Source organism: Lingula anatina, chromosome 4, assembly GCF_051362555.1.
Source record: "Lingula anatina isolate TDL-2025a chromosome 4, LinAna3.0, whole genome shotgun sequence".
NCBI classification, from domain to species: domain Eukaryota; kingdom Metazoa; phylum Brachiopoda; class Lingulata; order Lingulida; family Lingulidae; genus Lingula; species Lingula anatina.
Window position 1 is genome coordinate 3,271,481 of NC_141770.1, and position 27,848 is coordinate 3,299,328.

The 27,848-nt window shown below is 36.3% G+C and overlaps 2 protein-coding genes and 2 long non-coding RNA genes across 6 annotated transcripts; 2 read left to right on the top strand and 2 right to left on the bottom strand.

Annotated features, from left to right (window-relative positions):
• Positions 1 to 196: 196 nt before the first annotated feature.
• On the bottom strand, positions 197 to 7,558 carry LOC106153958 (transmembrane protein 170A). 2 transcript variants are annotated; one of them, XM_087010489.1, is made up of 4 exons: positions 7,477 to 7,558; positions 7,000 to 7,101; positions 6,138 to 6,308; positions 197 to 367 (listed from the first exon to the last, which is right to left on the bottom strand). In XM_087010489.1, the coding sequence occupies exons 2-4, from the start codon at positions 7,088 to 7,090 to the stop codon at positions 237 to 239; spliced, it is 393 nt and encodes a 130-aa protein (XP_086866615.1). In that variant the 5' UTR covers positions 7,091 to 7,101; positions 7,477 to 7,558; the 3' UTR covers positions 197 to 236. The 2 variants fall into 2 exon arrangements, with proteins under 2 accessions (XP_086866615.1, XP_013383571.1); XM_013528117.3 differs by having other exon boundaries at positions 7,000 to 7,129; positions 7,477 to 7,557.
• Positions 659 to 3,986, top strand: LOC147762068 (uncharacterized). The gene is made up of 3 exons (XR_015333780.1): positions 659 to 1,118; positions 2,013 to 2,142; positions 2,847 to 3,986. It is a non-coding gene; the product is annotated as an uncharacterized LOC147762068 (long non-coding RNA).
• Positions 3,924 to 6,124, bottom strand: LOC147762069 (uncharacterized). The gene is made up of 2 exons (XR_015333781.1): positions 5,004 to 6,124; positions 3,924 to 4,486 (listed from the first exon to the last, which is right to left on the bottom strand). It is a non-coding gene; the product is annotated as an uncharacterized LOC147762069 (long non-coding RNA).
• On the top strand, positions 7,538 to 27,848 carry LOC106153955 (CCR4-NOT transcription complex subunit 10). Of its 2 annotated transcripts, none has more exons than XM_087010487.1 (17): positions 7,538 to 7,615; positions 13,509 to 13,811; positions 14,706 to 14,874; positions 15,393 to 15,454; positions 16,009 to 16,167; positions 16,550 to 16,633; positions 17,528 to 17,783; positions 18,203 to 18,405; positions 19,076 to 19,191; positions 19,750 to 19,884; positions 20,327 to 20,401; positions 21,707 to 21,820; positions 22,041 to 22,174; positions 22,370 to 22,411; positions 23,088 to 23,209; positions 26,943 to 27,015; positions 27,431 to 27,848. In XM_087010487.1, the coding sequence occupies exons 2-17, from the start codon at positions 13,524 to 13,526 to the stop codon at positions 27,496 to 27,498; spliced, it is 2,100 nt and encodes a 699-aa protein (XP_086866613.1). In that variant the 5' UTR covers positions 7,538 to 7,615; positions 13,509 to 13,523; the 3' UTR covers positions 27,499 to 27,848. The 2 variants fall into 2 exon arrangements, with proteins under 2 accessions (XP_086866613.1, XP_086866614.1); XM_087010488.1 differs by having other exon boundaries at positions 7,590 to 7,610.

The following is a 27,848-nucleotide window of genomic DNA, read 5'->3' on the forward strand; positions in this document are numbered from 1 at the left end:
GTTGTTGGTAAATACCATTACTCCAAGCATTAGTTTACATTTACTTTGATATGCCCACTCTTTAAAGGACCACACATCAAATAAATGTCAGATTTCCTTGATGGCATGGTTTATAAGTCTTCATTTCTAATTTCTTTTCTCTACTGCTTGAATAACAGCATATATTCCAAAAGCTTCATGAATCTATGACTGTAACATCCTCTTTAAATTCACAAGATGACAGTCAGTCTTCAGCATCACAGAGTTGCCAATATCCTAGTGAATGAGATGAAAATGACAATCACTGTCTGTGCCACGCCCCACACCAAGGCATACAACGGCTTCATTTCAAATCCTGAAGTCCTGTACACACCTGCTACTGCTGCACCTATATAAATAAAACAGGTCATTACTCATTGCATATACATGTAAATGAAAATTATCTAACACAAGCCGAAAAAATCTTTCATGCTGTTAGCTTACGGCCAGCCTGGTGTGATGATGTGAGCTGACGTTGACACTTGCTGACCGCTAGGTGGTTAAGCGGCCAGGACCTTCTTGTAAATGTCTTATAGATGTTATAAATGTAAGCTAACGGTATGAAAGATTTTCGACTTGTGTTTGATTAAAAGGACACAAAAGAGGATTTTCGCGCCAAAATTGATTTATCCTGATTTATCCCGATGTTAACACTACTTTTCCGCGATTTACCAACCTTTAATCTATCATTCCCGGCACTCGCCATCGCTCTGTAACATTTTTGGAAAATACAATAAAAAGAAAACCTCCGCTTAAGCGGAGGTTTACCAACAACCACCTCCATTTTCATAATTGAGCTCTCTAGACTTCCGGATCTCGCGAGATTCTCGTATTGCGACCTAGTTAAAACCAGTTCAAGCTGCCGGGAAAGGACAACGTGAAACAGGAGGCTCAGTTATGCTGGGAGTCCTTCGAAGAAGCGAAGACAGATAACAAAAAGAAAAAAGAAACAGCCTTTACAAAAAAAAGGGTAAAACAGTGTATCAGCAAATGTACGACAGGCAAACAATAAACACCGGCGAGGAAGAAGGCAGATGAAAACCTGCTTGGGTGGCCATGGATACGAAGAATGGCCTGGCCGCGAAGTATTTACTGGATTTGTGAGTACCATTTACAATAATCTTTGAGATAAGACACCAGTGAAAATATTTATTAAGCACAGAGATTTATGTTTATTTACGTGTGTTCGTTGTATATCTTAACGATTGTCAGGCTCGTCTGTCAAAATATGCCATGAAATTGTAACTAATATGAGTGGTATCGATGACAGAAATTGCAAGTGTTGCTCATATGTCGACTCTGACAGGGTTTGGGTTAGTTTATAGAGCAAAGAAAGTTTAAATAAAAACGGACATGGTGGGAGATACTAGTCTCATTACATATACATTACAATGACCAGGGCGAGTTTTTGACTTACCGAGGGCACATTTCTTGTGCCTCTAACATCTAGGCATACCACAGTAATTAAGACATATGACAAAGATGCTATTTCTTTAGGCATCTAAATCCCAAAATGAATGTGCAGAAGCTGTTATTGTATCTAAGTTTAACCCAATGTTAAATGGCATGTCAACTATAAGTGAAAATAAATAGTAGTATTTTGATTTTATATTTTAAAGACAATTTGTCTCCTTTTTACATTAAAAATAAATAAATCAGAAAGGGGATGTTGCATGTTTATGTTTGGTACATCTCTCTAATGTATTAAATAGTCCAGAGTAATAATTTAGATCATACAATTTTAACTTCCAACCAGTATTTCGGAGATTAAACCAATATGAAGTGATCAAGAAACTTCAAAATTAAGTTGTAGTTAATACTAGTGCAGTTGAAGATGACAGTCTAGATAATTAAGGTGATCATATTGAGAAAAATGGCATTTATACTTATTTCAGTTGAATTTTATACTTATTTCAGTTATGTTTTTACATAATTTTTCTCAAACTCGATTATCTTATTTTATGTACTGTTGCTTTTTTTTTTTTTGGTTGCAGTATCAAGGTAACTTTTTCCTATGGTATGCCTGAACTGGAAGAAGTGCAGATGGAAGAGGAGGAAGATGCTGAAGAAGAGGGAATTAAAGGATCCTGATGATCCAACATGGGACTAAAACATGTCTTTAGAGTAAGCAGAATTTTAATAAGCTGATATTCACTCCTCATATATTAGGCATATAGGTTCATGATTTCTCTTTTATCAATTTTTTTTCCAAATTGGCGACACATAATGTAAACATAATGCAAGACTCTATTTCCTCCGTCAACTGAAACGAGCTAAGCTTTACCAAAGTATTGTGCACTCAATTCTAGAATATGCCTGCCCTGTGTGGCATCCAGGACTAACTATAGAGCAATGCAAACTCTAAGAGACTGACCAAACTCGTGCTTTGAAGATTATTTTCCCTGACCTATACTATGATGAAACCCTGAACCTGGCATATGTGTACTTTAGATAAACGAAGAGGTCTGTGCAAAACTTTCTTTTACAAAATAACTGAATCCTCTGACAAACTGAATCACATCTTTATTGATCAATCCAATCGTCTTTTAAGATCAAACAATAGTAACAAAGTGCCACAATTTAAGACCGACAGATTCTGATGCTCTTTTATTCCGTATGCACTTTTAAATTTCCAATAGTATTATGTTGTCTTTTATCCTAAGTACAATAATTTTAAAGTTCAATTAGCAGTCTTTTAACTCAGTTTTATTCAAGCAAATATTCACTTTATTTTCATTATAATTTTCTTAACACTATGTACAACTTCAACCCACTGGGTTGCAATCTTAATAAATTATTATTATTATTATTTTGATTTGCTTTTTTAGACCTAAAGGTTATGAGCAACTGCCAGTATGGTGTCCTGAAGAAGAGTTTTTTACATGGAAGAAGAACTCCATGGCTCTCCACCAAAAAAAGATGAACTTTTCTTGAGGGTCCAAAGCGGGGACGAGTTGGATAGTGAGAGACTTTTCCTGACTTTCGAGTGCTGCTTACAGGATATATTCAGTGAACTCATCTTGCCAATGTGACAAAGCATAATCTGCTGACTTCAAACCATCTAGCACTTACATGTATGCTATAATGCAGACAGATTGGAAATCAAGGCGGTCTTTCCTCCCAAACCTAAGTCATATGCCTGATATTGAGAATAAACCATTTTGGTCCAGCATTTACTTCTTAAATCTAAATGACATCAAATGTATTATGGAATATGGTACTGGTGGCATATTGTGATTTCAACTTGATTTTAAACCAGTGTGTTGTTAGATTTTGTAAGATCACCAGTTGCAGTTTTGTGACTTTGTTACAGCATAAAATTCTGTATTTGGCAAATGACTGCATGTCATTTCTTTTAAGACCTACAAAAATGGTTTGAGTGATCACTTGTGCCTGTATTCAATTCTCCACTCAGCCATTATTTAGAATTCATGCAGGGAAGCTATGCCTGTATTTTTTAAAGAAATATTTATACCTTTCTATTTATTCCCTGCACATCTTGGAAAAGTATGTGTGAATATCTTACTGATGAAACAATTTATGTTTGTGTAAGTTGGGTTGGTCCTTTCTTATGACACATCCCTTTGCATGGAGACAGCTCACATGAGTCAATACACTGACAGAGAGGGGGATAATTTGTTGATCTGCAATCCTCATGGGTCTGCATGTACATCAGACTCTTAACATGATAGCCTGGCTATTAATAATCTCTCAAAAATGTTATCATACTATAATGTGTACTGTACAATGTGAAAGTTTGTGAATGCTTGAATAGAAGGCTTATTTATGAAGATGGCATTAATGAGTATGAAAATAATTATGCATTCTAGCTTACAGAATCTGTGTATGTCTTATTCATTACATGTGACAGGTAATAATAAAGATGATTTGGCCAAATTCCAAACTTATGTAGCAAACTTTGTTTATTCTTGTATTTTTGCCAAATATAAATAAAAGATGTTTCAATATTTAAACTTTTATTTCATTCATAATCTCTACCCAGTTAATGCTTCATTGATACTGCAGCTTATGCTTTGTACATAACAATATGTTAATTAATAATAACAGTTGGATAGTACATGTTAATTTACTAAAGGGCTAGTTCTTAGAAAAACATGTTCAACATTAAAATATATTCTAAAAAAGTTTTCAAGTATTGCATTAGAATTGAATCTTTTGATGTATTTGACAAAATTATAAAATTATTGAAGAGTTGACAATGCACAGAAAATAAAGGCCTTGAGGCTCTCGCTGATCTCAGTCTTGTCACTTTAAATACATGTACATGGGCATTATAATATAAAACTGTTCACTCGGTTTTGGTAAAAGGTGGTGGATCATGTGGTCATCGCTGCAAATTTTTTGTAGCAGTCTTTTTACACAACTTGTCACACCGACATTGAAGTGATGCAGTATTGTAAGATTGGAGTGCTTCCTGGTATGAGTTTTCCAGACATAACTTGAGGCACTGTAATAGTAAAATTACATAAAATGGTTATAAAGAAAAAAATGTATTGATATTATCATAACAGCACTATTCTTTAACAAAAATCAACAAATTAGAGGGCATGATCACTACATGATAACCAGCTTATTATAAAGAAGCAAGTCTGATTATGGCAAAAAAAAAAAAAAAAAATTAAATTTAAATATCTGCAGCTGCATTAAATCATAAAGGCCACAAGAAGAAATAACATAATCACACATGGTTTCAAAGAACTGATGTAAAAAAATCACACTAATATTCCCCACTTGGAATTAGAATTTTGACTAGCTAATTTACTACAATAAAGTGCTAAACCGTACCAAATGGCACTGTTCACCCTCTAAAATACCAAAGTTTTAAGCAGGCCCAGGACCCCACGCCAACTAGGGGGGGGGGGGGGGGGGGGGGGGGTCGGCTTTGCATCCGCGGACCCCCCCCCCCCCCCTTTTCAAATAATCCTGGATCCGCCCATGTTATACTGCTAAAATTATTAACATACCTGATCTCTTCACTCGTGCTTGAAGGGGTGTATCACCCAATTCCTCCTCTGTGGCGCTAAAAAATCATTCCTTATAATCATATTCATTGACAATATTATTAAATTTACAAATAAGCTAACGTAGTTACGTGCCGTACAAAGAACACCCTAGGCTCTAACCCCACTAGTACTCGAGTTACATTGTATATCTCATGGGATTCCCCTGCGAGAATATGGTGTGAGGTTAGTCTGTAAGTACTGGTAGATGACCACATTGAGCAGAAAAGGGTATTCCTCCTGCTTTACAGAACTATACACCTCAGGGGTAAAGTGCACTATCTCGCTTCATATAACTAGTAGTACGTACCCAGTGCGAGTGATTTGGCTGCGAGTGCGTTACCCGAGGAAACGTTAATTATTAGCAGTTATCTACGCTTTTTAACTTCCTCTGCCAGACATTTTGATTTCCACTGCCATCTTCCCATTTTAAAGTACTTTTGGTAAATATAACTCGCTTACCTGCAAAGATTCGGTGAGCAATTCCTCTTCTCCTTCACGTCCACGCTCACCTTCGAAACGACATGCTGTCTGCATTGTTTACATCTCGTATCTGAGTCGAGAAGCCGCGTTATTTCAAACTGTGTCAAGATGGCTGACGCCCGGGGTTCGAAAGTGGACGGTGAATATGATTCTTTTTTTCGATATTGATTAAGGCCATTTACCTGCCATTTTATGCTTTACCCATAGCAATTGTTCTCAGATAAGTTAAAAAAGAAGCAACCCATGCACTAAAAAGGCGTTTTTAATCCTATTTTTTGTCCCTTTAATTTATTTGTGATCCAACTACCAAGCTAATGGACATTTTGCCAATATATACATGTTGTTATACATTTTTAAAAACTTTTTATACTGGTACATTTTCACAATGACTATAACCTAACTATATGAGAGACCAGCACTACCAGAGCTGTTGAATGTAAGTGCTAGGTTTTGGTGCTAAATAATTTTACAGTGTGCTGGTTAATTCTTGGGTTTGGTGGTTAGTATGGGCATCAGTGCTAAAAGATCTGGGGGAGTATTAGTAAACGCCAAATCCATTTACAAGGCCTCTTCCTAATGCACAACTATAACAATGATTTTTAAAATCAAACCAACTTGTGATCACTCCTCCTGTCAGTGGCCCTAGCACACCCATCAACAAGATCAGGGCAGGAGTGAAGCGTCCCAGCTTGTGTTTTCTGAGCCGTCCAAATGCTATTGCTGCTCCTATCAGATGGACAAAGATGGATGAAAACAGAGCCCACAGGAACACTTGGTACCAGATCTCTGAAACAATTTGAAGATAATGTGATCTTCCAGATGCAAGATATCAGAAGACTTTGTGATAGCTAGTAGAGTACATTGAATTCTCAATGCCTCCATTTTCACAGCTGCTATGGAAAAGCACACAATGTAATAGTATATGTGGGATGAAATGCAATGGTTTGAGGGTGACTCCATTTTTTGCAATATCAAAAGGCCTTATGAACAGAGAACTAATAACAATACTGAATAGGCCTCTAAGTTCGTTAAGGGCGTGACCTAACAATGATGAAAGAATTTTTTTCAAATTACTCTAGAAATTTCCTACACAGAAAACATGGTAATGTTGAATGTTTTATAAAGCGTAAGTATCCCGCAGATGCAGGATGCAAGGTTCTATTTTCTTTAAATTTTCTTAAATACACAAAATTTTTATCATAAACTTCTTATGGCTATAATATATATATATATATATAACCACCTGTCGTCTGCAAATGCTTTTTTTAATGGCAAAATAGTCACACAGGATGTAAAGCTGCTGAGTAGAACATCAGCCAATGGCCAGTTATTTTTTTCCTTTTATTTCACTGCAAACCTATGGCCTTCATCCCACTTCTGAACAGTTATCAGAAAAAAGCCAGTTTTATAAGTACATGTTTTTTTTTCTATCCCACATACTCGGTATATATACCACCATGGTTTGTTATATACCTACCAACAAAACCATCTAAAGGGTCTCCTGGTGTAAGACCAATAACATTTTCTATGGAGTCCACCTCATTTACTTCAAAGTCATCCGAACTCATCTTCTATGTAAATGCAATATAACTCCTTGGTAAATGCAACTGAAAATATTTTAATTTTTAAAGACATTTATGAATATGCACATATCTTGAAATGTAAAAAGATTTGAACAACAAAATCTTTTTTAATGTGCTTGAAACTGGTAGTTAAGGTAATTTCAGAAAAAAACACATTAAATTATCTATACTTCATGAGTTTTTATTAGAAAAATTGTAGGATATTGATGTATACTCAGTATTTATAATCGGCATTGTAACCGATTACAATGACTTCGAATCATTTGACCTCTAGTAAACTGTTTTCAGACCGCTGCATGTGACTGCCAGCAGAGTTTGTTATTTCAATCATCTTAATGTTGAATTTAACAATTCCTGAATACTGAACAAACCTGAAATCTGGAAAACCACATCATTTAATTCCCCTCATCTCGAGTAGTGCCAAGAACCGGAAGTAAACAAATGCATCGTGCGCATGCGTATTGTGTCAATTGACTTCCGGAAGCACAACGGGGACATTGTGGCGGTAAGGTAAGTTAAATAAAGATGTTTTTGTTGAGTATGTAGACACCAGTAATATCAGCTGAAAATGAAATTGTAAAGAGAAATGTAAGTTTTGTCAGACAAGAAACTGCATATCATAATCGGTTGTTTCTTAAGTCGACGGTGCTTACAAAACTTGCTTCAACTTTGTCGTTGAGACTTCAACTTATTATGTTGTTGTGTTCGTGCATTTTCCTACCTTCACCCGGTGTGCTGTCCCTGCGCGGAGAGCGCGCAATTACGGTAAGTACTGCGCACACCAGGTGGAGAGTCCAACTTCCCTGCCTGATCCCGGTGAGTACAACTCAACCACAGCTACCGTGCAGACGTGTACGGTACAGACGACAAAAATAATCAGAATTGAGACACAATACACAGTGATCTACAATCTCACTCCGTAAGTAGAACCAGTGAATACTTTATTGGCGACGAGGCATTCGTAACTTGTAATTTTGCGGGCCTAAAGCTTAGTTTTCGCTGCGATCTAGCTGAAAGTGGATTACGCGGGAAATTCCTTTGTCTAACATCCTTTTGAATAATTGGGTGGAGCGGCGGTCAAAATTGTAGTTTCAATTTTGGATCATAAAGGTTACCGCTTCAGGAGACACTGGTATTTGTTGCGTATCTACTGTATTTTCAGTGCTTACGTGTGTGAATTGTGATATAAAGGAGACGTTGGTCTCATTCCCCTGTGTGTTGTTATCAAAGCTGAATTTTCCCCAAGACTGAGGTGCACACGTAATATTTTAGTTTCTTTGTTTCTTTAGTTTATTTGAAAGAATAAAATATTGACTTCAGTGTTTTTGTTGATTATTCTTTTGTATTTTAGATAGGATTCTGAACAGAATTTCTATCTAAATTCAACTTATTGCGTTGTGTGCCGAAGTCTTCCTTCCACGAATTTGAATTAACTGTACGTTTTTGGATTCTATTTATAGTGAATTTCGCTATAAGCTTGGTAGTGTATTGTGCTTTGATAGGTGAAATTATTTTGAATCCATTTAGTTCTCGCTTACAAATGTACAATGGCGAGTGCATCGTGGTTGCCAATCAATCGTGCGACTTACGATGAGCTCGTTACGCTGCCGGGTATAGGTCCTGAACGTGCAGAAAGGATAATATATGCTAGAGAGCATGGGATCCCCGTGACCAGATCCAACATTTTGGAAATTTGTGGATCCAATACTGGATCAAATAAAATCAAAAATCTCTCTTTTAAAGGTACTCACAGCAGTAAATTAGGATCTGAAGTCAGCATGGGTGACCTAGACCCTAGCGTATTATCCACTGAAAAAAGTCATAACACAACTTCTAAAGTGACTTCCTACATTCAGCATGAAGGAAGAGCGGCTGCTGAGAGATATAGGGTGGAATTTGAAAAAATTCTCAAACTGGGTGAAAAAATTCAACACCAAGAACAAATTTCTCGCAGTAAAAATGTAAAAAACGCTGCTAATTATTCACCATCAACATATTCTAAATTAAAATATTGTTCAAAATCTCATTTTCACTCAGCTATTGACCCAAAATCTTTCACATCGCAGCCAGCCACTTTAGCCTCTGAATACGACATTTTTGCTCTGCCTATTGAGAGGCTGCGTGCCAATAACAAAGATAAAAAAGTAACATCTTCTGTGCATGCAAAGTCTCCAGGCCGCGTCATGAACCCTGATACTGTTACTTCCTTGCCGAATGGTAAGGACAGTAGTCGGCACTTTGCTCCGTCTATCCATAAGGGTGATGTGAATTGTGATCTGTATCAGTTTCATGTTCCTAAACCCGGACGGCGGCAACGACATGTTGAGCAAAATTTTGCCGATACAGTTCAACAAAATTATGATTACCGGTCTAGTTCAATAGGAAAACATTATACGCGACCTAGAATCTCGTCTCCCGTTTTCTGTGACGAACCACTAATTTATGAAAGGGATAACAGTGAAAAAGAATACTTTCGGCTACCCAAATCAGAAAAAGTAGGTCCAAAAAGTAAAAAGGACAGAGTAGACCCCAGTGATTTACCTAAACAATTATCGTTTGACGGAAACAGTGGCGACTGGGAGTCTTTCAGAAAAAGATATGAAAGTTATCGCCAGATAAAAGAGTGGTCAGAAAACGAGTGTCTGGACTACCTTCTGTGGTGTCTTGAAGGCGAGGCTTTGGTCCTGTATAATAGCCATCTCAGAGCAAATAAAAATGTGTCGTACACATCTATAATGAAAGAAATGGACTTAGTGTTCGGGATTAAAAAACATCCCGATTCGGCTCGCCTGGCATTTCATACTGCCGTTCAATCGCAAAACGAAACGTTAAACCAATGGCTGTGCCGCGTTTTGTTATTGGTCAGAGATGCTTATCCTGATAAATCGGAGTCTTTTAGGACAAAAGAAACAATATCAAAATTTTGTCAAGACTGTATTGATCAGGATGCTGGGCGTTATACTAGTTTAAAGCACCCGGCAAGCATCAGCGACGCAATAACACATATGGTGGACTATCAACATGTTTGTAAATCCACGAATAGTCAAAAAGAAACAAGAAAAGTTCGTGAAAAAATTCAAATATGTTCTCTTGATCTTACAGCTAGAGAAAATCAACAATCTCCATCTGAAAATGTTGAAAAAATAGTTGAGTCCATCATAGAGAAACGCGTCAGCCAGCAGCCAAAATTGAGCACAATTCAATTTAATTCAAGGGCTGTCTTGGAAAAAACGGTTGAACATTTGGTCAGGAAGTCCACACCTAAAACATCAAGTGTGTGTTTCTTCTGTAAAAGAAAAGACCATTTTAAAAGAAATTGCCAGAAATATAAAGAGTTCTTAAAACGAAAAATTACTGAAAAAGAACTCGAAAAACAAAAGCGAGCTGATAACGCTGAGTCATTTAAACTTGAGGTTCGAGCATCGAGTACATGTTCAAATACACCGTCTCAAATGCATGGCACTGAAAAACCTCACCTTGTAGAACAATCATTGCAGCAAAATCAACGTAGGGGCGTCGAGTGGGAGTCTGATCCTAGTATAGGTCAAAATGCTGGGCTTTCAAGCAAGTTTTCGTCCATTAGGTGGTCTCGGGTGTAGATCAATGGAAAAGAGGACGTGGGTGCGCTGATTTCTGTAATGTCATGGAGAGTGTATTGCGCGCATTTAAGGTTAGCCATCAGTTTTAAGTTGCCTCGACCTACTATCTCTTGCTGCAGGGAATAATCGGAAATTAGGAAAACGGGTTTGCATACATAATTTTGAGTCATTTTAGAATCAGTTGTTGTACATGTAGCACCAATGACAATTTTAAAATTGAATGCATATTTTCAGTGCAAAGTTTTCTGCAAATTGACGGAAAAGATAAAGCGGAACAAAGGATTCGTAGATCAAAGAAATAAGAGTAGCACCAGTACGTATAGTAAAAAGAAAAGGATAATGGAATCCCCAAAAAATCGGAACATGATTCCATGCGAAATCAATAAACAGACTGAAAGGTAGTCATGGAAAGAAATAAAGAGTAAAATGGGGTTACTGATTCAGAAAATGGTGCTGTCCGAAAATTCCGATCAATAAAGAAAACTTCATGCGATAAAGTCATGTGGTAGCTACAGTAGCAAATGACATTTTGGAAACCTCTAAATTGGATTGGTATAAGCTTAGGGGGGTGGATTGTAAAGTTAAAAAAAAAAAAAATAATAAAAACCTGTGCCTGCATTATCAGTTACAAAGCTGATGAGACAACATGTACCGATGTATATCGAATCTTAAAATACGCTTGTGGGATAAAACATACTAGTGGAGGTTTTCATTCACCCTCCTATAACTGGTAACATCCCTATAACAAGTGTACACCCGAACCAAGACCTAACTTGTGGGATTAAATTCTGCAGGGGTTTCAAGTGTTAATTCCCCTAATTTCGAGAATATCCCTAGAACAAGTAACCGATTGAAAAGGACTAAATGTCACAGACTCTGAAGGTGGGTGGAAGCACTAAGGGCCCTTCAAGTGCCCCATTCACTGGAAGACGTTTGTAAAACTAAAAATTAACACAAAACTACCGGTAGTATAACATCTTTCAAGACTCCAAACATCGGGAGTCCAAACTTAAATAAAACCGCTGGTGACGTTCACTTTGGGCTAGACTCTTCGGGTTGCGTGTCTCAAGTAAAACGGGAAATCCCTGAACATCTAGAAGTGATGTTTAAAGTATCTAAAGGGAATAGTGTAGAATCAAATTTAGAAGGGGTGTTTTCTAAATTGAAATATGTTTTCACTAGAGACAATTTTGATCTTGGTCGGTCTTAAGTCACTCAACGTGGAAATGAAGCCGGGAATGCCGAATCCCTTAAATCGCGTATGCGGTGGATGCTTGCGTGTGACATGCAGAGAGCATAGGGGGCATTGTTAACGGAATGTTAACAACCGGATTCATGCAAGGCTGACAAGTCTCAGTTTGTGTGGACATTAGCACCAGTGTTAAATAAGAAAACGTGACGTCACGGTGAAAATTTTCCAATAGGGAAAATTAAATATATTGCTAGCAATATCCTTAAAGAATTAGACTATCACTCTGTGATGTAGTTTATTTTTGTGTTGAAAAATAACTACAGTCTATTACACTATCACTTTGTGATGTAGTTTATTTTTGTGTTTAAGAAAAATGGCTACAGTCTATTGAGATCAATGGACTATAACTGTTATGTAGCTTATTTCTGTGTTAACACATGACTACAGTCCATAAGACTATCACTCTGTGATGTAGTTTATTTTGTGTTAATAAATCGCTACAGTCTATTGTCATTAATGGACTATAACTGTTATGTAGCTTAATTTTGTGTTAACACGTGACTACAGTCTAATTTGATGAAATTTTTGAAAAACCGGGATCTTATTTTAGCATTCCATTTTTCTTTTCATTTATTTAAACGGAATTTTTGGAACGGACTATCACTATATTTTTGGTGATGTGACTGGCTGGTGAATGAACAGCCTATCACAGTCTGTTCTGCTGTTTATTTATTTTTTGTATATTTTTTTCGGCGGACTATCACCTCGGTGATGTTGTTAGCACTAACAGCTAATGACAGTCTGTACGAATATTTCAACTGGAATCCACTTTATTTTATTTATCGAAAGGAATTTGCTCCTTTCAAATAAAAGTGGGGGGAATGTTGTGTTCGTGCATTTTCCTACCTTCACCCGGTGTGCTGTCCCTGCGCGGAGAGCGCGCAATTACGGTAAGTACTGCGCACACCAGGTGGAGAGTCCAACTTCCCTGCCTGATCCCGGTGAGTACAACTCAACCACAGCTACCGTGCAGACGTGTACGGTACAGACGACAAAAATAATCAGAATTGAGACACAATACACAGTGATCTACAATCTCACTCCGTAAGTAGAACCAGTGAATACTTTAATGTCATTTATATTTACTGCACTGAGGTTTATTTAAATTGCGGCTTGCCCATTATACGTTTTCATGATGTTTGGACAGAGTTTTTTATGCTGTAAAAACATGAAGAGCATGGGGTGTTTGAGGAAATGAATTTGTGAATTTTCCTGTTGAGAGTTGTAGTGGTTAAAATATCATTTGTATTGATTTAAATTATTGTAATAGGGTATTTATAACGTCACATTTTCATACTAAAGAAAATGGATAATGTTCTTTCTTATTATTATGTAGTATAGTGCTGCATTTGTTCAAAACTCAAAAGAGTTGTCTTAATTTTGTTTAAATCTTTTATATTCCTAAGATCATAACTAGAATTTCATATTTCAGTATGATATTCAACTTAGATATATTTGTTGTAACTAGACATGTCATGTAGAAAATAATATCCTCAACTGTCCACTACATGCAAGATACATAAATTTATTTATATATTTTTCCCTCTTTTAGGGCTGAGCACCAATCATGTCTGATGTTAAAGTAGAAGAGCAGTCCCAGCAGGACACCCCCTGTGAGAGCCCCGTACCCTCCCTGCCTGCCGTCACAGAACAGCAGAAGTCCACAGCACTGCAGGCCACACAGGAGTTTGAGAAAGGAAACTATGAACAGTGTCTCCACCTATTGGGAAAACTCAACTCGTCTAGGCCAAATGACCCCAAAATTGCCCACAACATGGCAGTAGGGGCGTACTATCAGTCGGGGTTTAAAAAGACTGATGAGTTTAAGCAGAGTTTGCAGAATGTCTGCCAACAGGTATTGTATGCAGCATTTTGTGATAGCTGTAGTGAGACACATCATGCAGGGGTGGATCCAGAGATATTTTCTACAGTCTTCCAAATTAGCTTTGTTGATCAATCTTCCATTTTTGACTGTCTGCTGCGAGGAAAAATTAGATACCTGTCAGTGTAAACTTGTAAATCTGACCTCTGACCATCTTCTGGCAGACCCAGAAAATGGCATCAATCCGCCCCTGCCATGTGTCCCAGATTATGTTGGACAGTCCCACTAATTCAAGTGACCAGTATCCATGAAGTTCACACAGTCAAAATAGTTCAAGGGGAATGTTCTGTATAATGAGTTTATAAAAAAATTCTTTCATACCAAATATCTCTTGGGTTTTGTTCAGTATTTTGATCTGTATTACTATATCACAAAAACAAAGTATAAACCAAAGTAACTTTTACCCAACTATTAGGCTGAAACAAAGAATAGACTAAGCTTTGTGTTAGTATGTGATAAGACATTTCATTTTCTTCAGTTGATAACTGAGATACAATATAGCACATGACCATGATTATATTGTGTTGGCTGACATGACAGTTGACAGCATGAGACTATTCCCAGACCTTATCGTACTAACTTTGGATTGACCTATCTCCGAGGGGACTTTTGCTAAATTGCAATAAACTTGAGTGGCTTAGATGTCTGTCATGCCTATTGAAGCTGCTAGTGGGTAATGAGCTATTGTTTAGCGACTTAAGCAGATGTGTGAGATATCTAAGCCGCTTAAGCTGAAAGCAATTTAGTGAGAAACCCCTTGGAGATGGGCCGATCCTGTTAATTCAAACTAAGTATGGGAACCCAGTCTATGACATTGATAATATATTGTTGGCTGAGATAACACAGTTGATTTCCCCTCATTCCCAGTCCCAGGTGAACATAGACAGTGTGGAGGCACTAGATGATGTGGACCAGTGTGTAATGTACTTTAACCAGGCTATTCTCCTCTACCATCTCAAACAGTACCAGGCTGCCCTCGCCATCATGGATAAACTGTTCCAGTTCATTGAGCCTCTGGGAGAACAGGAGTCAAGACGTGAGTCACAGGCCTGATAAACGGATTAGGCATTTACTGACACTACTCGTAGGTCTTTTAGCACTAACACCAGTATTAACCACATAACCCACAAATTAACCAGCACTACCAGAGCAGATGAATGTTAGTGCTAGGTATTGCTTTGTTGGTGCTAATTTTACAGTGTACTGGTTAATTTGTGGGTTTGGTGGTTAATATGGGTGTAAGTGCTAAAAGATCTGCGGGTAGTGTTAGTAAATGCCTAATCAATTTATAAGACCCCGAGTTGGATTGATCTGGTGACTGTTAGTCAAAATAAGCAATAGAAAGATAGTGAGAAGCAAGTAAAAACTCTAATAAGGTTTTGGTGAATTGCATCACGGATAAATAATCTAGTTACTATGTACATTATGTATTGATTACGGAGTTACTTTGTACATGAGTTAAATATTTTCAAATTCAGACGACATCCTTGTTTTATTGTTTTGTTATTTTCTTGCTTTTGAAAGTAACTGTTTTTATATTTCTGGTCTCTGCAGAGGAAAACTTGGCCAAAAGGGTTCTCTTGTTTCTGGTTGAGCTGTATTTAGTGACACATCAGGTAATCTTTATAGATAGATTGATTGTAAAAATATAACTACTGTAATAATTAAATTTAAGAATTTGCAAGAAATGACCAAATGTAGTTTTTAAAGCCTGTGATAATTATGTGTTTTATTAAGTGAGTGAAGTATACATATTTCATATTAAAATTACATATATTTTACACAAATATAAAGATTTTCATTACAGTAATTTGTATTGATTGCTTCAAAATTTGTAAGAAATTGTTAAATGTTTCTCTTGTTCAACAATATACAGTACACACAGTGAATTATTAATTTAACTAACACATAGACACAAACACCCTCTACCACCTGATCTATTATATGTATTCACAGTCACATAATTACATTTAATACATAGTCTATATTTATATAACCAAGAACATTTCCTTGCAGAATATTTCTCTCCTATGGCAATAAGCGTAGCTCATAGTCATAAATACTTGGGGATATGCAGAAGTTACTTTTATCTAATAGCAAATAATTGCAATTGTGTTGTATTGCAAGTAGTCATAAAATCTCCTGCATGTTGAGATATTTTTCTGTTCAGCCTGAGAAGGCCATGGCCATGTTGACTTACTTTGAGAAGCACATGCTGAATGGCAAGGGAGGTCAGAGCACCCCAGAGAAACAGGGAGACAGGGGCGACGGCAGCAAGGAAGGCAGCCCAGACTCCATTGCTGAACTCTACAAACCTAAAATAAGTCAGGTGGGTGTAGTCTCCCTCGTTGATGATTGCCTCAGTTTGGCGGCATACAGAACAGTGGACTAAATAGTCCGCGGGTCAAATATGGCCAACCCACTTCAAAGTTAGTCCCCCGTGTTTTTTTTTTTTTTTTTTTTTTTTTTTTTTTTTTTTTTTTTTTTTTATAATACATGCTCATTCTTATGTGGGCCAATGACAAGCACAGATTTCAGAGTGATTGCTATAACTGACGTGTTTGTGGTAAAATAGAATATATTATATTTCTATGAGTTGTTTATAATGTATTTATTGTGAAATATAGATCTCTTGTGATGAGTTGTTGTCCCTTTAACCTTGCTGGGAAATACATTGTTGTTTGTTCATCAGACTTTGTATGATCTTTTAGTACAAGGTGCGGTGCTACATGATGCTCAAGTCCATGAAGTTTTGCAAACGAGAAGTCAAGAATCTTATGAATATGATGGGAATGGTAAGGGCTTTGATTTAATTTTGCATTGGGTGAAAACTTGAGAAAGTATGTCAACCCAGCTCAAATATGTGCAGAAGTTCATGGAGTGCTTTCTTTTTTTCGCAGTCTGAAGTATTTTTGATGATGTCTAGGCTAAGGCTGATTGGTAATTTGAATGTTTCATTGGTTATACAGTGATTAATTGGTTTATGTATTAACTGACATATCATCTCTGGGATAACGCTAGCAAATTTTTTAACTTAGCCAAATCACAACTTTTTCATAATTATAATTATAATTTTTTATTTTTGAAAAATGGTTAAAATTTGACCAAAACAAGTCAAATCAACCCTATTTTGTTTAAGCATTTGGCTAAATTGGCGAGTGTTAGCGCTACCCCAGTGTCTCATTTTTCAACTCTGTCACTGTATTTCCACTACACGTCTAAAGACTGTTAAAGAATTCCTAAGATGGGGTATGTCGTGCTTAAATATGTGGTTTGTTCTCAAGCCAATTATACAAGTCAGTACAGCCATGCTGTCTCAGATTTTTTAAAATTTGGGCATCAAAGTGTCCATATTGAATCAATTTGTATTTCAATTTATTTTGTGATGTATGTTACTGACTCGATCTTTTTAATGGGGAAAATTTGCCAATTTTACAGATACTGTATTTTTGAAGTCACAATTTCTTAAAATAAGAGCCCTCCTATTGAGTGGTTACAACAAAATTGAAAGCAGACTACCTTATTGTTCTATTCTTTGCAGTAAAATCACCGCAAATGCTAAACAAAACTATAATTTTTATGATTTTAGAATGATGTATCTGAAAGTTTGATAATTTTTGCCCATTGAAAAGATGGAGGCATTACTGTACTTGTTTAGCTATTCCTCAGCACCACCTCTCTGCTTTCAGACCATCCCAGTCGTCTACCTGAAGAGCAACTTTGAGTACTTAAAAGGCAACTACAAGAAGGCCAACAAAGTCATGAACAGCGCATCTCCGCACCGCCATTTCCTGGAGACAGGCGAGTGTATCCCCGTCATGTACTATAACAACCTGGGCTGTATACATTTCCACCTGCGTCTTCACAACCTGGGCGCGTACTACTTCAGGAAGGCCATGCAGGAAAACGAGGCCGCCGTCAAGGAGTTAAATAAAGGAGACGGAGGTGGGGGAAAGTTGATGGTGTGAGAAATAATGGCCTGCTTCACAGTCAATAAATATATAAAATTCAGATAGATTGCACAGGGATTGTTATATATATATATATATATCTTTATCTATATCTATATGTATATATAACAATCCCTGGGAAACATGGGAAACATATTGTGTTAATTTTCTTTTTAGGAAATGCTCTCTTAGCTGAGGCACTGCACTGTCTTAGGTTAAGAAAGTACAATAACATTATGAACTTCCCTGTGCAACTGTCAAAGTGAAGAAAAAAAAATGTTATTTATAGAAAGCAGTTTTGTGATGTATTTCAGGTTTATTTAATAGTTTATATGTTATTATGTAATTATTTTTTTTTTTGCAAGTTTATGCTCACTTAATTGTAATATAATTCAAGATATACTGTACTTTCAGGTAAATCTATATCAGGTAAGCCTCTGTACTGCCTGAGTGTGAGCAAGCACTATGAACTGCTGTACAACATGGGGCTCCAGCTACTGCATTGTGGGAAACCCAGTGCAGCGTTTGACTGTTTGATTGAGGTGGTGCAGGTGTACCAGACCAACCCCCGCCTCTGGTTACGGCTGGCGGAGTGCTGTGTCATGGCAAACAAGGAGGTTGGTATGAGAAGCTGGAATTGCTGTCGATAACTGGGTTCCCATACCTAGATCAATCTAACAGGATTGATCCATCTCTGAGGGGTTTCTCACCAAAGTGCATTTAGCTTAAGCTGCTTAAATGTCTAGCACGCCTACTGAAGCTGCTGAACGATAATTAATTACCCTCTAGAAGCTTCATTAGGCATGACAGACATCTAAGCCACTTAAGTTGATTGCAATTTAGCGAGAATCCCATCACAGATAGATCAATCCACAGTTAGTACGATAGGGTCTGGGAATGCCTGTGAGAACAGTTGTGGTTACTGAGGTATGTGGCTTTCTCTGGTGAATCAGAGCATGCGACATGCTGAGGTTGTCTACTTGAAACTTGATTCCCCCCCCCCTTCTTTCTCTTCACTATGTTTCTCACTCTCTGTCTCTCTCTCTCTGTCTCTGTTTCCCTCTGTCTTTTTCTTCATTATGTTTCTCACACTCTCTCTCTCTCTCTCTCACACACACACACACACACATTCTTTGAATAAATCAACATAAACATTCTTCAATATACAACTAGTATTAACAAGTTTGCATTAAAAAGTTAGAGACATTGCGACAGGATTTACCACTGATCTTTCTACCATTAAGACACGTCAAAATAATCTCTTCTTTGTATTCATTAAACTTCCAGAGCAATGACATCGACTGCTCGCTAGAAAAGAGACAACAGGTCATACAGCATACTGTGGGGTCTGGGGTCCACAGGAAACTAATTCTTGGAATGGGAACACAGTCCAATGTAAACAGGTGAGTTATATAACATACTGTGGAGAATACAGAAAACTAATTCTTGGAATGGGAACACAGTCCAATGTAAACAGGTGGGAGTCTTATCAAGTTTTGCAGTGTCTAGAAATAGTTTTCTTTTTCAATTAAAATTCACTTCCACTGGGTGATTTATTCAACATAACAGATCGATAAAAAAAGATTTCAGACCTGTACACACTGTACACACTAGGTCATCCATACGATACCTGTTCAGGTGCACCTTTCTGGCTGTAAACTTGACCTAATGGCCTATAGTGTAAGGTGACATATGAAGTATTGTATGGTGTATTACTGCACGCTCAGAAGCACATTAAATATTCAGATAGGTTTCGGCAAAAGCAATCAAGGTTTGTATTTTTCACGAGTTATAAAATGAAACTCTATGGTATATCTTAAATTTTAGTATTTTACACTGTATGATTGTGTTTGTTGAGATGAGTTGCAATTATTTGACATGCCTCTTGCTTTGTATGCATCTTTAACATTCTGTTCTAATCCCAGAATTTGCTGTCATTGTTTTCCCTTTGTCTCTTCTAGTTCTGATGCTGCAGCAATACCGATGGTTTCTCTGGAGTTTGCGTCACTGTGTCTACGGAATGCTCTCCATCTCCTGCCTGAAGGACGTGTCAGCAGTAGCGCCCTCTCTCCCACCGAGGAGCAGGCAGAAGGAAGGTGAGAACAGAGCTCAGAGCTTTCTCTTTCAAATACACTCACTAGTGTTTCTGTTGGGGAGTAATTTAATGCTTAAAAAAGAGAGGAAACAAGGTGTAAGTGCAATTGTCAGTACTCATTCACAAACAGATATGCACAGAAAGTCGGTTCATTGGTGCTCTTCTGATATTTACCTTTTCTATTGAGCTGTGTTGTCTTCTAAAAATCCAAGGAAGTGCAGCAACATTAAATGGCAACTGCATCAGCAGATAAAGGAAGTATGTGAAATACATTGTGTTTATCAATTACAAAAAATTAACAAAATGGATAGAAATGCCCATGTGAGGTTTTGACTGGAATACAACCTTTCAATATATCGAAGAAAAAAAAATTAAAAAGGAAATTATTACAAGTAAAATGTCACAGTTAAAAGTATTGTTTTATTTGTATCTTTCCATACCAGTAAACTCCAAGACAGTCTTTTGGTGCCAGCGCCACCTGGGAACCCGATGAAAGGAGCAGAAGTGGCCAGTCTCAGGTAGGGTTCACTGCTAGCTTAACACCTAGGAAATGGGTTAAACTTTCCAAGGATAAAAATGGTCACAGAATTTTTTGTTTTAAAGTTATAATTGTCGTTTAAGTGGCACAAATACTGCATTATGGAAGATATTAATTTTTTTCAACTTTCCTTTTACATTTTCCCTAATTCCTTTGTAATGGAGAAACATTACTTTATCATATGGGCGGCGGTTTATACAAAAATGCAAAACACGATTAGTCGTCATCGTTATCAGATCAGAAGGCAAAATACGACTAGTAGTCGTCAAAACGCAACTAGTCATCAAAACGCAACTAGTCATCATCAAAACGCAACTTGTCATCATCAAAACGCAACTAGTCATCATCAAAACGCAACTTGTCATCAAAACGCGATTTGACGCCAGATGGCGCCCATTGTACGAAAATCTAGGCCAAGTCACATGATCCACAGTGATCAAAATGGCGGACGTTATTGAAGCAGCATTATCATATTCCTCGCTCGAACTCGAGAATTATCTCTACGCGTACAATCTAATAATGATATTATATATATAATAATATCTGGAACTTGTGAAATGAGTACAACAATAAAGCAGTGCTTCACAAGTGTGTGTTTTTGTTTTTTTTTTAATTTATAACATGTCCAAATTATTTAATAAATTATTTAATTATTTATTATTTCGAGAATTATCTCTACGCGTACAATCTAATAATGATATTATATATATAATAATATCTCGAACTCGAGATAATTCAACTAGACATCCTAGTTGCGTTTTGACGACTACTAGTCGTATTTTGCCTTCTGATCTGATAACGACGACGACAAATCGTGTTTTCATTTCGACTGATCTGATAACGATGACGACTAATCGTGTTTTGCATTTTTGTATAAACCGCCGCCCATATTATCAGCATAGTTTGATGTTGAATTGAATGACATTTTTTCTTTTGATGTAACTTATTCAGTGTACGTATTTCAAAATATGGTTTTATGATAATCAGTCACAAATTTGGGCACAAATAAATGACCTGTATTCACTTTTTATATAAAAAACAGTTTTAAAGGATTTTAGACATCCTAGTTATCAAGGTTATTACAATGGCCTCATTCAGAATAGGGGATTAACTAGTCTTGAGGGTCAAATATGACCCACCGACTTGAATACTTCCCTACTATTCCCTATTCAGTGTCTTTTAGCAAATTATATGGCAAGCTTTGTAGTGCCATATTTGACCCACGGACTAGTTAGTCCCCTGTTCTGAATGGGGTCAAAACGTGTATGTATTCTGAATGTTCCAGGTGCTCCATTCTGGCCAATACGGCCTATGTAGCGTTATGTTTATCTGACCACTTGGTGGCGCTCCATGCAGCAGAAAAGTTACTCAAGCAGCCACGCCTTTCAGGAGCTCACAGGTAAGAGGAAATGACCCTCTTTTGGCTGGAAGCAGAATGTTGACGGTAGCAGTCAGTGTAATGTATCCTCACTTGTATAACATTGTTGTACCAGGGCTGTATATTATATTATGTGGATTTTCTTCTCTTTTCTTTGCGACCCTGTGACTTTTGGCCAGTAATTAGTTTACTCTGTTTGCACTTAGTCTGTGACTGTTTAAAATAATGTTATATTTTCCAGATATCTGGGCCACATGTACATGGCGGAGGCGCAAGTGGCACTGGATAAAATCGCAGACGCTGTTCAACATTTGGACATGGAGAGTGTTACAGACGTGTCCTTGGTGTCCCAAGAATCAAAGCTGGAATTGGCAGGTGGGCTTGTCTTGATAGAGGTTTGCTTAGGAATTAAAGGCCCATTTCAGAAATTACTTTAGCCTGTTGTTTTTTATGAAACCTGTGCAAGATCAGTGAATGATGTATTATTTTGATTTCAAAATTCTCATTGAATTGTATTTCAGTCTTACTTTGATTTTAAACTGCTTATCAAAATTAATTGTAATTTTCCAGATAAAAGTGAGAAGGAGGCAGGGGAGGGAACAGATGTCAAAGGTAACAAACCACTTGAAATGTAGTTTAAAACTGGGAAATACAGATATCTTTACAGTATACATTTACATTTGACTACCTGGTTTTTCTTATTTGGTTGTCAAACTGGACATCTTGCAAACTGTTTCTTTCATATTGCTTTTTTTTTTTTTTTTTTTTTTTTTGGAGTATTGTGTGGACTGGCAAAACAATTTATGTAGACATAATCAGACATTGAAAATGACTAGTTATCTGGGTGAAATCATAATTGTAAAATTTACAGCGGAGAAGGTGGATAAGAAAATCCTCACTTGTACTGTTTACACCATATGTTTATCTATACAGGGAATTATATCGGATATAATTCCGATATAATTCCCTGATCTATACAAGAGATGAAATAAGAGAGACCTTTCCACTGCTCAGTGTACTCTCTGCTATGGTGGAGCACTATTGTATAACTTTCTATGTTAATGTTATCAGATGATGAAAGCTTGTTACATTGAGTATCCAAAACTTACATTTTTGGGTGGAATATAAATATCAAGACTCCACTATTGTCTACATTTGCTATTACATTTATGGGTGGAATATAAATTTCAAGACTCTACTATTGTTTTCATTTGCTGTTTTATTTATCTTTTTTAAGCCATGTAGTTCTAAAATTGCAGTTGATTTCTTTGCTGTTGGCTGTTCCTAGGTTCACTGTACCTGTGGTCCCCCAAAGATGTGCCCAGAGCGCGAGGAATCATGCAGTATAACGTGGCCGTAGCTCATGCTGTCCGAGGAGAGTTTGATAAAGCCATGCTTAACCTTATGCAGGTGTGTATATAGTCAGTACAACTGTCTTCAGCTCTGCCTTACAATACTGGGAACTTTCATGGCTCTGCACAGTGTCACAAATATGTAGTTAATAGTTATCTTGAAAATAAGGTATATTAAGCAATGTTTTAAGCACAATATAATATTACAAACTATCATTCATAAGGCCTTATTCCTACAAAACCTTAGCATTCAAGCACTTCTTGCTGATTCAGATGATTATATAGCAAAAATGATGATGATTATGTAGCTAAATTTTTTCCCTTTAACTCCATCTATTTTCTCTCAAAAACCAAGGCATAACTAGTTACACAGTCAGTCGAAAAAAGAGATTAACTTTGTAAAAAAAACAGGGCATTTTTTATTTTCATTACTTGTCATTCTTGTCATTTTTGTGCACACTATTCATTCTGAAAACCCTAGGGACTACTGCTGTTGATTTTTTATTTCAGCTAAGAGAGTTTTGTAATTAGGTCTCCTTTTTATGTACAGACACAGATGTGTCTGTACATATAGCCATCATCTGCGTCTGTCGTCGCCGTTGGCGTGCACTTTAACCGTAAACACGATAAGTGAAAAGCCATTTTACCTTTTGGCTTGAAACTTACAGAACTGATGAATATTTATAATACGCAGGTCAAGTTCGAAAATCAGCATGATCGGGCCATTTATATGGAAGTTATGCTGTTTTTTCACTTTTTTCAGCATTTATGTGGCACCGATAACATGATAAGTGGAAAACCATTTTACCTTTTGACTTGAAACTTACAGAACTGATAAATATTCATAATACGCAGGTCTAGTTCGAAAATCAGCATGATAGGAACATTTTTATGGAAGTTATGCTGTTTTTTCACTTTTTTCAGCATATATGCAACCCTGATAACACAATAAGTGAAAAACCACTTTACTTTTTGGCTTGAAACTTATAGAACTGATGAATATCTATAATATGCAAGTCAAGTTCGAAAATTGCAATATCTATAATATGCAAGTCAATTTCGAAAATTCGAAAATTGGCATGATCAGGGCATTTTTATAAAAGTTTTGCTGTTTTTTCACTTTTTTTCAGCATATATGCAACACCTATAACACATTTTAAAGAAAATCGATTGGCATATTGTCTTAAAATTCAGGGTAGTGATCATTGTTACTGAAATACAGATTAAGTTTTGAAAATAAGCTTGATCAGTTAAAGTTTGGTGAAGTTATGCCTTTTTATTTGTATATAAGTGTTTTTTCCTCAAATTTAATTCTCAGGCATGTTAACAGTCTCATTTTTGAACTAATTAGATATGTTAAGTTGTTCTTTTGACATTTTCTGCATGTTAACAACGTTGTTAGTTGATTATATAAAAATGATGGTAAACCTGATATTGTGTATTGTGTAATAAGTGTCAAAAATGAAAAAAAACTCATATCTTTACAGTTTGTCAGATTCAACCATTCACTATGTTCAGAATCTCAGAATGGAGCAAGTTGGACATTTATAATTGTTCTGTTGATATTTTTGCTTTGACAACATATTTTTTGATTGATCATATAAAAATGACAGTAAATTGATTATTTTGTTTTATGTAAAAAAGGTGTTGAAAATGGAAATAAACTCTTTCAATACAGTTTTCTCTTGTTTACATTTTGGGATTTTCAAAGTATGACTATGAACTCTATGGGCTAGTCACATTTTCTGAATATCCATGATACTTTTATTTTATTATTAAAAAAATTATGGTTATTATGCTGTTAAGCATTGTGTAATATTGCATCAAAATTGAACAAAACCCTATTCTGAGCACTGCCTCTGTAGTGACGGTGAAAGGAAAACCATGTCACTTGCTCTTCTCACACTTACAGGAAAGAAACATAGGACTGAAATACAGCTTTAGTTGAAAATTGTCTCATTAGTTAATTGTTTGGAAATAATACAGGTTTTTTGTGAAAATTTTTATCTTTCACATGTTGCAATTTTCAATGTGGAACTTATAGCTCCCTTGGGCTTGAAGCCCAGTGGTAATCAAATTTTCTTAATGTCCATGTTTTTAATAGTAGATATTTTAAAATTGGTGGTATTTATACAGTTAAGCATTATGTAATATTGCATCAAAATTGACAAAAAACCTACTTTGTGCTCTGCCACCATTAATATTATGTAAAGTGTTACTTTCTATTTTTTTAACTAGTCTTACAAGAATGATTCTTAGGATTGACATACAGCTCATATTAGAAAACCAGCTCTATTGGATTATCATTTTTATTAAATTTACGCATTTTTTGTGAAATTTTCATTTTTCTCATTCTGGCACTTTCTAACTGTAAACTTGAACTCTGATGGGCCTGAAGCCTTATGCTTTTACTTTCATCAGTGTTACCTGTTGTGCATAATTAAAATTTGATGTTGACTGTGCAGTTAAACATAATGTATTATTGCATCAGAATTGGCAGTCTCCTGTTTTTGTGCATAATTGTTTTCTGCTTTTCTTAAGGTGTGACTTATGGGCCTGAAGACCTTTGATAGACAAATTTGTGTGGTCAGTCTGTAAATTCCCCTTGGGTATTCACTGGGCTAAGTTCAGTGCTATAAACTCATTTGCCTAATTTATTGACCATTAAATGAGATTTAATAAAGCTCACTTGTTGATATTTCCCTGTAAACTCCCAAAGGTTAAGCTCTCTGCTAGATGACATAATGTCCATAATGAGGAGGCAGTGAATAGCAGCTTCATTAGAATTATATTTTTGTTGTTTTCTTTTTAATTTTTTCTCCAACACTGGCATTTTTAAGATGTGACTTTTAACTCCTATCCACCTGAGGCTCTGCACATTTTCTGTATTTCCACATAAGCAGTTGTATTGGTATTTATGTCTTTAAACACTATGTAATATTATTTTATGCACTGTCATCATTTTTCATTTATTGGGACTTTCATCATGTGAATTTTAACTCTCATGGTCATGAAACTGTAATCTTATTGAAGGGGTGGATTGAGACCATCTTCTGGGTCTCCTGGAAGACAGTCAGATTTTAAAGTTTGTATTGATAGGTATCTATTTTTTCTGTTGAAAGACCATCAAAATGGAGGATAGATCAACAAAGATACTTTGGAATACTGTCAGAAAATATCTCTGGATCTGCTCCTGTTATTGACCATGTTACCTATTGTGCACGATTAAAAGTCAGTGTTGACTGACTGTGCTATAATTGCATCAAATAACAAAATGACCTATTTTGCATCTTTTTTTTTTTTTTTTTTGTCTGTACATTTGACAGCTTTGCTGCCTTGTTTATTTATCATTTCCCCAAGACCAATCTTGTAATAGGTCATGCCCTCCATACATAGCAACATGTTTTAATATTTTTCTATCTCCACATTTCAGTAATACCTGCTTTTAAACTGGGTCTCTGCTTAATAAATTTAGTTGTAAGAAAGTAATATTATGTTCCTACAATCACCTTTTAACTCAAAGGTTACGCATAATTTTTCCCCTCAGCTCAACCACCATACACACACACACACACACACACACACACACACACACAGTCACACACACGCACATATACACACACACACACACACACACACACACACACACACATATCAGTCCAACAGTAGTTCAATCACACTTTGCAGTATGATATTTCCTTCAAGGATATCAAAAAAAAAGTTTAACCCAAATTGTTATCAACCTTTTAATTTGAGAATGGCATTTCTGATGCTGGGTTTCTCTATTTCAGAGCACACAAGTAATGGGCATGCCCCTGCCGGCTCAGGTCTTTTATCTGCGACTATATCTAGACCTGCTAGAGGGTGAGTTGAATGAAAAGTTGATTATCAGGGGCTTTTTCTTGTCTTGAAAAGGATATTTAAGAAATAACCTGGCTAGATTTTCAAATATTTCTTATTTTAGCTGTCAGTCCTATTTCCTGCTCTAGGAATATGTTGAGTCATAGTGTTCCAGTATGCTTGTTATGTAACCTGGCAGCATTTGGCTACAGTCATTGCTTTAGTGGCAACTTCATCAGTTGCTTACTTAAGAATTGAGCAATTAAGCAAAGGATTTTTACTTCATTCATGCAGCCTTCAATACTGCTGTGGACAAAATAGGTTTTTTTTTTTTTTTATTTTATTTTTTTTTAGATAGCCTAGTTAAAGTGATGTGTTTGTCAGATAAATTCTTGTTGCTTGGATTTTGCAGAATTTATTATTGTTTTGTTTTTTTTAGGTCGACGGAAAATGGCACAAGGCATTATCAAGGAAAACTTTGGAAACATGACCCCAAATAGACTTTGAACATTGAGTGGGTTTTTTTTATCAAAAATGAATTGCAGAAAAGTGAATAGAGAACATGAATCGAGAGCAGTGCCCAACAGACTGAGAGTTCACTAATGTGTTAGATATCCTCACTCCACAGTAGAGGCAGAAGATACATCAGGCCCCCGTGACCAGAATAGGAGTCTACTTTTATTACTGATTGTCAGTCAAAGAAATGAACATGATATTCAAAAGATTAACAATGAATAAGTCATTTAAGATTTAACATAATGGAAGACAGAAATCTGTCGCTGGGGCAGTATCATTAAAATCCAATATTACCTGCAATAAACAGGGAGTTATAAATCCTAAGATGCTCATGTTTTGTA

Bases quoted from the DNA above. Each gene is read 5' to 3' on its own strand.
- LOC106153958 (XM_087010489.1), bottom strand. From the start codon at position 7,090: ATGAGTTCGGATGACTTTGAAGTAAATGAGGTGGACTCCATAGAAAAT. The intron at 6,309-6,999 runs GTAGGTATATAA...AAATTGTTTCAG, and splicing joins CCCTTTAGATGGTTTTGTTG to AGATCTGGTACCAAGTGTTC. The intron at 368-6,137 runs GTTGGTTTGATT...TTATTTATATAG, and splicing joins GACAGGAGGAGTGATCACAA to GTGCAGCAGTAGCAGGTGTG.
- LOC106153955 (XM_087010487.1), top strand. From the start codon at position 13,524: ATGTCTGATGTTAAAGTAGAAGAGCAGTCCCAGCAGGACACCCCCTGT. The intron at 13,812-14,705 runs GTATTGTATGCA...CCTCATTCCCAG, and splicing joins TGCAGAATGTCTGCCAACAG to TCCCAGGTGAACATAGACAG. The intron at 27,016-27,430 runs GTGAGTTGAATG...TGTTTTTTTTAG, and splicing joins ATATCTAGACCTGCTAGAGG to GTCGACGGAAAATGGCACAA.